General features: G+C 46.6%; 1 protein-coding gene across 1 annotated transcript in view; it reads left to right on the top strand.

Annotated features, from left to right (window-relative positions):
* Positions 1-6,867: 6,867 nt before the first annotated feature.
* The window catches only part of LOC144493651 (fibronectin type III domain-containing protein 4-like), a 112,167-nt gene continuing 108,264 nt past the window's right edge, over positions 6,868-10,770 (top strand). The window contains 1 exon segment of the mRNA XM_078212933.1: positions 6,868-7,032. Within this exon segment, the coding sequence (XP_078069059.1) occupies positions 6,868-7,032 (165 nt within the window).

Genomic DNA, 10,770 nt, shown 5'->3' with positions numbered 1-10,770 from the left:
CAGGAAGGTGGTTTTTGAGCTCTCGGGGTGCCATTGCGTAGGCCCCCCAATCTCCCAGTGCATTGTGTACAGCATGTACACAGTGCACTGGGAGATTTATCACTCCCTCCTGTCCCGGACACTGATCACCCCCCTCCAGCTAATTACTGCCCCCCAAGTTTTCCGCTCTGGTCGATCATTGCCCCGATTGCCTCTTCTCCACCATCCCCCCCCGCTGATCGCTGCCCTGGCTGACCCCTGATGCAGGGTGCCCCTCCCCCTTGGCGGTACCTGGTGGGCAGTGCCATGATGCCAGGCTAGCACTGCCCAAGTGGCACTGCCTGTCCCTGAATACCCGGGGGGGCTTTAATCGCCTCCAGTTCCACCGGAGAGGCCATCACGTCAAGTCCCCCTTGGTGGACCTCCACCAGCAAGCAGGCAAGAGACCAAATGTGAGCAGGGTGATCACTTTGCTGAGCACCTTCGGTCTGTGCGCAATCAGGACCCTGACCTTCCAGTTACTTGACATTTTAACACACGATCTTGGTCCCATGCCCACATGTCTGTCCTTGGCCTGCTGCAATGTTCCAGTGAAGCTCCACGCGAACTGGAGGATCAGCATCTCATCTTCCAGCTAGGCCTTCTGGTCTCAACATCAAATTCAACAACTTCAGATGATTTGCTCTACCCCACTTCAACCCCTTTGTTTTCATTTCATTTCATTTTTTACTGTTCTCTATCTTTTTATTTTATTGTCTTTCTTCATTTTTCTTCCCCCCACTCTTTCCCCCTACTTTATCCCCCTTTCCTTACCATTTCTCCTCCTTTGCTTCCCCTTCTCTATATTTTCCTCTTTACCACCCATTCCCCCTCTCCCCCCGCCCCCGCCACATGTTCATCTCTCACAGCTTACCCTCGGATTGTAGTTTTTCTGCCGTTTGGCCATTCACACCTTTTATTCTCTCTGTGGACAGCTATTAGCAGTCTTTTCCCCTGGTTTCTATGGCTATGACTCATCTTTTAGTCCCTCCCCCTGCAATATAAATACCTCCCACTTTCTATGCCTTTTAGCTTTGACAAAGAGTCATCTGGACTCGAAACGTCAGCTTTTTTCTCTCCTTACAGATGCTGCCAGACCTGCTGAGATTTTCCAGTATCTTCTCTTTTGGTAAGGGCAAGTAAGTCTGGACGAGAGCATCTGGGACTCACTAATTACATTTAAATCAGGTACTGAATATTCAAATCAGGCTGATTTTGCTGGCAGAACAGGGCCGATGACATAGCAAGAGGGGAGAAACCGACTTTTTGCCTCTTGCCCAATTTTAGTCACATGATGAGCCAATAAGATCGCCCCCCCCCCCCACCCCACCCCCACCCTTGTGTATTTACTATCTTTTTAACTGGCCATTTTTCATATTTTTGTTACTCTTTCCATTGGCAGTCTTTCTTTTGTCTTTAAAATTTGATTTTAATGTGCCTGACATACAGATTGAGGTAGAGAAAGTACATCTTGTATATGAATAACCTAAACTTATTCATCATTTCTCACAAAAACAGCTGGAAATCACAGTGTTAATTTCAGCATCATTTGCTTTGGACTGGGAGATCTCACCACCAAACAATGACAGGCCACCGCTGCAAAACACGCTGCGGGGGAGAGGTGGAAAATCCCACCCATTCATAGAACAAAGAACAGTACAGCACAGAACAGGCCCTTCGGCCCACGATGTTGTGCCGAGCTTTATCGGAAACCAAGATCAAGCTATCCCACTCCCAATCATCCTGGTGTGCTCCATGTGCCTATCCAATAACCACTTAAATGTTCCTAAAGTGTCTGACTCCACTATCACTGCAGGCAGTCCATTCCACACCCCAACCACTCTCTGCGTAAAGAACCTACCTCTGATATCCTTCCTATATCTCCCACCATGAACCCTATAGTTATGCCCCCTTGTAATAGCTCCATCCACCCGAGGAAATAGTCTTTGAACGTTCACTCTATCTATCCCCTTCATCATTTTATAAACCTCTATTAAGTCTCCCCTCAGCCTCCTCCGCTCCAGAGAGAACAGCCCTAGCTCCCTCAACCTTTCCTCATAAGACCTACCCTCCAAACCAGGCAGCATCCTGGTAAATCTCCTCTGCACTCTTTCCAGCGCTTCCACATCCTTCTTATAGTGAGGCGACCAGAACTGCACACAATATTCCAAATGTGGTCTCACCAAGGTCATGTACAGTTGCAACATAACCCCACGGCTCTTAAACTCCAACCCCCTGTTAATAAAAGCTAACACACTATAGGCCTTCTTCACAGCTCTATCCACTTGAGTGGCAACCTTTAGAGATCTGTGGATATGGACCCCAAGATCTCTCTGTTCCTCCACAGTCTTCAGAACCCTACCTTTGACCCTGTAATCCACATTTAAATTAGTCCTACCAAAATGAATCACCTCACATTTATCAGGGTTAAACTCCATTTGCCATTTTTCAGCCCAGCTTTGCATCCTATCTATGTCTCTTTGCAGCCTACAACAGCCCTCCACCTCATCCACTACTACACCAATCTTGGTGTCATCAGCAAATTTACTGATCCACCCTTCAGCCCCCTCCTCTAAGTCATTGATAAAAATCACAAAGAGCAGAGGACCAAGCACTGATCCCTGTGGCACTCCGCTAGCAACCTGCCTCCAGTCCGAAAATTTTCCATCCACCACCACTCACTGTCTTCGATCAGATAGCCAGTTACCTATCCAATCGGCCAACTTTCCCTCTATCCCACACCTCCTTACTTTCATCATAAGCCGATCATGGGGGACCTTATCAAACGCCTTACTAAAATCCATGTATATGACATCAACTGCCCTACCTTCATCAACACACTTAGTTACCTCCTCAAAAAATTCTATCAAATTTGTGAGGCACGACTTGCCCTTCACGAATCCGTGCTGACTATCCCGGATTAATCCACATCTTTCTAAATGGTCGTAAATCCCATCCCTAAGGACCTTTTCCATCAATTTACCAACCACCAAGGTAAGACTAACCGGTCTATAATTACCAGGGTCATTTCTATTCCCTTTCTTAAACAGAGGAACAATATTCGCCACTCTCCAGTCCTCTGGCACCATCCCCGTGGACAGTGAGGACCCAAAGATCAAAGCCAAAGGCTCTGCAATCTCACCCCTTGCCTCCCAAAGAATCCTAGGATATATTTCATCAGGCCCAGGGGACTTATCGACCTTCAGTTTATTCAAAACTGCCAGGACATCCTCCCTCCGAACATCTATTTCCTCCAGCCTATTAGCCTGTAACACCTTCTCTTCCTCAAAAACATGGCCCCTCTCCTTGGTGAACACTGAAGAAAAGTATTCATTCATCACCTCGCCTATCTCTACTGACTCCATACACAAGTTCCCACTACTGTCCTTGACCGGCCCTAACCTCACCCATGTCATTCTTTTATTCCTCACATAAGAGTAAAAAGCCTTGGGGTTTTCCTTGATCCGACCCGCCAAGTACTTCTCATGTCCCCTCCTAGTTCTCCTAAGCCCCTTTTTCAGCTCATTCCTTGCTAACTTGTAACCCTCAATCGAGCCATCTGAACCTTGTTTCCTCATCCCTACATAAGCTTCCCTCTTCCTTTTCACAAGACATTCCACCTCTTTTGTGAACCATGGATCCCTCACTCAGCCATTTCCTGCCTGCCTGACAGGGACATACCTATCAAGGACACCCAGTATTTGTTCCTTGAAAAAGTTCCACTTTTCATCAGTGCCTTTCCCTGACAGTTTCTGTTCCCATCTTATGCCCCCTAATTCTTGCCTAATCGCATCATAATTACCTCTCCCCCAATTGTAAACCTTGCCCTGCCGTACGGCCCTATCCCTCTCCATTGCAATAACAAAAGACACGGAATTGTGGTCACTATCTCCAAAGTGCTCTCCCACAACCAAATCTAACACTTGGCCCGGTTCATTTCCCAGTACCAAATCCAATGTGGCCTCACCTCTTGTCGGCCTATCCACATATTGTGTCAGGAAACCCTCCTGCACACACTGCACAAAAACTGCCCCATCCGAACTATTTGACCTACAAAGGTTCCAATCAATATTTGGAAAGTTAAAGTCCCCCATGACAACTAGCCTGTGACCCCCACACATATCCATAATCTGCTTAGCAATTTCTTCCTCCACATCTCTATTACTATTTGGGGGCCTATAGTAAACTCCTAAGAACGTGACCGCTCCTTTCCTATTTCTAACCTCAGCCCATATTACCTCAGTGTGCAGATCCCCCACGAAGTGCCTTTCCGCAGCCGTTAAACTATCCTTGATTAACAATGCTACTCCTCCACCTCTTTTACCAGCTTCCCTACACTTACTGAAACATCTATGCCCCGGAACGTCCAACAACCATTCCTGTCCTTGTTCTACCCACGTCTCCGTAATGGCCACAACATCGTAGTCCCAAGTACCAATCCACGCCCCAAGTTCACCTACCTTGTTCCGGATGCTCCTTGCATTGAAGTAGACACACTTCAACCTACCTTCCTGTCTACCGGTACCCACCCTTGACCTTGATACCTTCCCCAATACCTCAGCACCCTCAACACTGACTTCTGGACTGCAACTCCTTTTCCCACTCCCCTGACAAATTAGTTTAAACCCCCCTGAAGAGCCGTATCAAATTTCCCTCCCAGGATATTGGTGCCCCTCTGGTTCAGGTGCACCCTGTCCTGTTTGTACAGGTCCCACCTTCCCCAGAATGTGCTCCAATTATCCACGTATCTGAAACCCTCCCTCCTACACCATCCCTGCAACCACATGTTTAACTGCACTCTCTCCCTGTTCCTCAACTCGCTATCACGTGGCACCGGTAACGTACCAGAGTTGACCACATGTTTTGTCTTGGCTCTCAGCTTCCAGCCCAGCTCCCGAAATTCCTGTTTTAAATCCCCGTCCCTTCTCTTACCTATGTCGTTGGTACCAATGTGTACCACGACTTGTGACTGTTTCCCCTCCCCCTTAAGAATCCGGAAAACACAGTCCGAGACGTCACGGACCCTGGCATCCAGTAGGCAACATTCCATCCTCGAGTCTCTTTTGCTGCCACAGAACCTCCTATCTATCCCTCTAACTAATGAGTCCCCAATAACTATTGCCCTCCCGCTCTCCCCCTTACCCTCCTGAGCCACAGAGATGGACACAGTGCTGGAGATCCTCTCACTGCAGCTCACCACTGGTATGTCGTCCCCCCAACCGTATCCAAAGTGGAATACTTGTTGCTAAGGGGAACGACCACAGGGGATCCCTGCATGGACTGCTTCCTCCCAGCCCCTCTCACTGTCACCCATCTGTTTTCATTCCTCGGAGTAACTGTATCCCTAAAGCTTCTGTCTATGGCCACCTCTGCATCCCTAATGATCCAAAGTCCATCCAACTCCAGCTCCAGTTCCCTAACAGGGTTTTGGAGGAGCTGCAGATGGGTGCACTTCCCACAGGTATAATCAGCAGGGACACTGACGGAGTCCCTCACCTCAAACATAGTGCAAGAGGAACATAGCACTGCCTGCACACCCATCCCCTCTAGATACCTTGCCAGTACCAGGTAGAAACAGCAAAAAGGAATTAAACTCACCCCTGCTCGCCCTTTCCCCCTAAGCCCTGTGAGCCAAAGCCCTTATAGCTCACACTCTGCTTCCCACACACTCCTCTGCCCGCTCCCGACGCTGCCTGCCGTATACTGCAGCCTACCTTTTATACTTCATGCACTTAAAAAACCCTTCCCAGACTCCTTAGCAGCCCACTTCCGGTTTTCACTTTAAACTTAAGAAAAATACTACTACAAAAGTAAAGGCCAAAAAAAAACACACACCAACTGACTAAATAAATAAATAAATAATTCAATCAATCTCTCACCAGCACTCCTGCCTCAAATCACTCCCTCTCTGCTTGATTCAGTGGAACAATTCATTTACAAGTAATCTACGGAAACTGCCTCAACGATTAGTAACTGTCTGATCTCAGAATGGGTGCTTTTTTCTTTCCTTTTTGCTGTGGTATTATGATTTGGAGTTAATTGAATTTAATCTTATGATTTCAATTAAAGCGTTCCATTTCAGTTAAGGATGCAATCCCCGGGCGCGCTCAACCAAGTTGGAAGGGAACCTTTAGGGGAGAGAAACGAAAGCACACCAGAAGCACTGGTGTGAACAGAGGCATCATCAGAACATATGCAACAGAGATGGAGAAACTGGGAGATTAGAATAGGGTTCTTGCAGCAAGCAAGGTGGGAGGAAGTGTCGTCAAGGTAGCTCAGTCTTCAGTGGTGTCTGGGAAGCCCATCAGAAGTGATGAACCATGGATTTTACTTTCTTTCTGGCAAAGAGGCCAGCCTTTACTCAGTGCTTAACCAAAGCAACATGGCTGAAAACAGGACTGAAAGTGGGAGATTGAACAACAAAAGCATTATATTTCTCTCATTCTTTAATGAATACCTTGCAAAGAAAGAGTTTCACCAACCCAGTGAAGCCATCAGATGCATCATTGCAAATCATGTGACAATGGAAGAAAAGGAAGTTAAGACGACTTAATCTCACCTATCAGCTATTTATAGGCTGAGGAGCTCTGAAGCTCAGCTGTCACGTCCTTTTTGGGAACAGCACTGATAGAAACCCATTTTATATATGTCTCATTACAATAGTAGAAAATGATTCTCGAAGGACTAAGAAAAATACAGTTAAAACTTTGATTTGAAGTAAGTTAACTGTAAAACCTCACCTTTATAATCACAAAATTAACAGTGTGCATCTTACATCTGGCAATGAATGAGCATGTCAACATGCCACCAGTTACTAAGATAAAAATTTGTCCAGCTGTTGACAGTTGCATGGGAAAATAGGTATTAACGTCAACGATTGATTTGTATTTTTCAGCTGATAGACCACCAGCTCCTGTCAATGTCACTGTCAGTCACCTGAAGGCCAACTCTGCCACTGTATCCTGGGATGTTCCTGAAGGAGATGTTATCATCGGTTATGCCATTTCACAACTGGTAATGCCTCACAATCTCATTTCACTTCTTGGCTGCTGTTTACACAATCTCAGCAGATTCCATTACCTGCAGCTTGATGCGGTTTTGCTCAGCAAGTGCCAGTTTTCATTGCTATCAATGTCAGAGAGCTGAATTCACTCCTGCAACTTAACAATCACAAATGTTACGTTCCGGAAGTTGTGGGTGGTTATCAAATTGTAGGGTCGTTGCTGCTGAATAGCTGAAGATTTGGATTTGTTGTATATGAGGGAATTCCATTTTTCATATCAAAACAATTTATTATGCCTTTCAACTAAAATAGCCCTTATTTTGGACCACCTTTGCTGAGACAAATCGTTTTCTTATATAAGAGAACACTGATGCTCCAATTCTGTTGAACTTAATTGGATATGATCTAAATTCCCATTGGATTCTTCCAACTGCCTACAATAGCATCAATGGGAAATCAGCAGAATCCTGGGAGATGTGGGGTAAACAGCTACGAATGGCTATTTCCCGAGGGGGTTCCTCCAAACTTCCATCTGAGAAGCACCACAGAAACTAATGTACTCCCAACTGTGAGAGGTCTCTACATTTCCCTGGGCACTTGCTAAGCACAGCATCAGCCTTTTGCACACTTGTACTTTGGGATCTTTTCAACATTTTTCTCCACAAAGGAAAGGATTCAAAAAACAATGTTGTTTTAAAGCACTTAGAATTCATGCAAGTTTTTTTTTAAGCAGAGGGTTATGAGGCTATAGCATATCACTGTGTTAATGAATTAGCTTTAATGTTCTTCCCTTACAGTTTGTACAATGCTTTGTACAGGTACAATGATTAGCTTTTCATGGTAACCTATGAATAATTGGCACCCATTGTAATGAGGGTGGGGTGGCGCAGGAGATGGGCCTTCCATCTCCAGCTGTGCCCAACAAGGGATGAAACTCAAAGACAGGTGCACAGAGTCTTCCTGAAGCATGAAGGCAGCCAGGTTTATTGAAGAGAAAGCTGTGAGAACTTCTACTGAAGGGGATCATTTGACTGGAGAATAGGTAGAAGCCAGCTTTTCTGATAACCATTGGCAAATGTGAGTAAGAAAGATGATCCATTAATACAGAATAAAATGGCATGGCCTTCATTTTATATGAGAATAAATTGTTTATTGCTGAAAAAAGAGACATACTGTCAAAGCTTTTCTTCTAGAACTCATCAAGACAGATGCAAGAATGCCAAATTTCAAAAAGAACAGCAATTTATGCAGCATGAGAAAAGGGGCACTGGTTAGCAAGTTGGCTCTGATTAGTCAAGATGTCATGATGTGGAGATGCCGGCGTTGGACTGGGGTAAACACAGTAAGAAGTTTAACAACACCAGGTTAAAGTCCAACAGGTTTATTTGGTAGCAAAAGCCACACAAGCTTTCGGAGCTCTAAGCCCCTTCTTCAGGTGAGTGGGAATTCTGTTCACAAACAGAGCTTATAAAGACACAGACTCAATTTACATGAATAATGGTTGGAATGCGAATACTTACAACGAATCAAGTCTTTAAGAAACAAAACAATGTGAGTGGAAAGAGCATCAAGACAGGCTAAAAAGATGTGTATTGTCTCCAGACAAGACAGCCAGTGAAACTCTGCAGGTCCACGCAACTGTGGGAGTTACAAATAGTGTGACATGAACCCAATATCCCGGTTGAGGCCGTCCTCGTGTGTGCGGAACTTGGCTATCAGTTTCTGCTCAGCGACTCTGCGCTGTCGTGTGTCGCGAAGGCCGCCTTGGAGAACGCTTACCCGAATATCAGAGGCCGAATGCCCGTGACCGCTGAAGTGCTCCCCAACAGGAAGAGAACAGTCTTGCCTGGTGATTGTCGAGCGGTGTTCATTCATCCGTTGTCGCAGCGTCTGCATAGTTTCCCCAATGTACCATGCCTCGGGACATCCTTTCTTGCAGCGTATCAGGTAGACAACGTTGGCCGAATTGCAAGAGTATGTACCGTGTACCTGGTGGATGGTGTTCTCACGTGAGATGATGGCATCTGTGTCGATGATCCGGCACGTCTTGCAGAGGTTGCTGTGGCAGGGTTGTGTGGTGTCATGGTCACTGTTCTCCTGAAGGCTGGGTAGTTTGCTGCGGACAATGGTCTGTTTGAGGTTGTGCGGTTGTTTGAAGGCAAGAAGTGGGGGTGTGGGGATGGCCTTGGCGAGATGTTCGTCTTCATCAATGACATGTTGAAGGCTCCGGAGGAGATGCCGTAGCTTCTCCGCTCCGGGGAAGTACTGGACGACGAAGGGTACTCTGTCCACTGTGTCCCGTGTTTGTCTTCTGAGGAGGTCGGTGCGGTTTGCCAAGCCATCCCCTACAGACAAGCCCTCCGTATACACAGGATCTGCTCGGATGAGGAGGATCGCAACAGACACCTCCAGACGCTGAAAGATGCCCTCATAAGAACAGGATATGGCGCTAGACTCATTGATCAACAGTTCCAACGCGCCACAGCGAAAAACCGCACCGACCTCCTCAGAAGACAAACACGGGACACAGCGGACAGAGTACCCTTCGTTGTCCAGTACTTCCCCGGAGCGGAGAAGCTACGGCATCTCCTCCGGAGCCTTCAACATGTCATTGATGAAAACGAACATCTCGCCAAGGCCATCCCCACACCCCCACTTCTTGCCTTCAAACAACCGCACAACCTCAAACAGACCATTGTCCGCAGCAAACTACCCAGCCTTCAGGAGAACAGTGACCATGACACCACACAACCCTGCCACAGCAACCTCTGCAAGACGTGCCGGATCATCGACACAGATGCCATCATCTCACGTGAGAACACCATCCACCAGGTACACGGTACATACTGTTGCAACTCGGCCAACGTTGTCTACCTGATACGCTGCAAGAAAGGATGTCCCGAGGCATGGTACATTGGGGAAACCATGCAGACGCTGCGACAATGGATGAATGAACACCGCTCGACAATCACCAGGCAAGACTGTTCTCTTCCTGTTGGGGAGCACTTCAGCGGTCACGGGCATTCGGCCTCTGATATTCGGGTAAGCGTTCTCCAAGGCGGCCTTCACGACACACGACAGCGCAGAGTCGCTGAGCAGAAACTGATAGCCAAGTTCCGCACACACGAGGACGGCCTCAACCGGGATATTGGGTTCATGTCACACTATTTGTAACTCCCACAGTTGCATGGACCTGCAGAGTTTCACTGGCTGTCTTGTCTGGAGACAATACACATCTTTTTAGCCTGTCTTGATGCTCTCTCCACTCACATTGTTTTGTTTCTTAAAGACTTGATTCGTTGTAAGTATTCGCATTCCAACCATTATTCATGTAAATTGAGTCTGTGTCTTTATAAGCTCTGTTTGTGAACAGAATTCCCACTCACCTGAAGAAGGGGCTTAGAGCTCCGAAAGCTTGTGTGGCTTTTGCTACCAAATAAACCTGTTGGACTTTTAACCTGGTGTTCTTAAACTTCTTACTGTCAAGATGTTGCCATGACAAAGGCACCGTTGATCTATTCTTCCCAATGCTTTTGTTTATTCAATAAAGCTGCAATGTTTGGACATTCCTTTTGCTTGTAGAGGACTGTTCCCTGCACGAGTACATGTATATCTAGCAAGTGTAAATGAGTCACATTGCAGGCCTAGCAATCTTAAATTGGTTGTTAGTGCAATCCTGGAGTGTGCCAGGAATTATTCAGCAAGTGGTGCCCAATTGCAGAATCACATCTAATGTTAGACATTGGTCT

This window comes from Mustelus asterias, chromosome 5, assembly GCF_964213995.1.
Source record: "Mustelus asterias chromosome 5, sMusAst1.hap1.1, whole genome shotgun sequence".
Classification (NCBI taxonomy): domain Eukaryota; kingdom Metazoa; phylum Chordata; class Chondrichthyes; order Carcharhiniformes; family Triakidae; genus Mustelus; species Mustelus asterias.
Note: the sequence above shows the minus strand (reverse complement) of the source record. Positions and strands in the feature narration are given on the sequence as shown.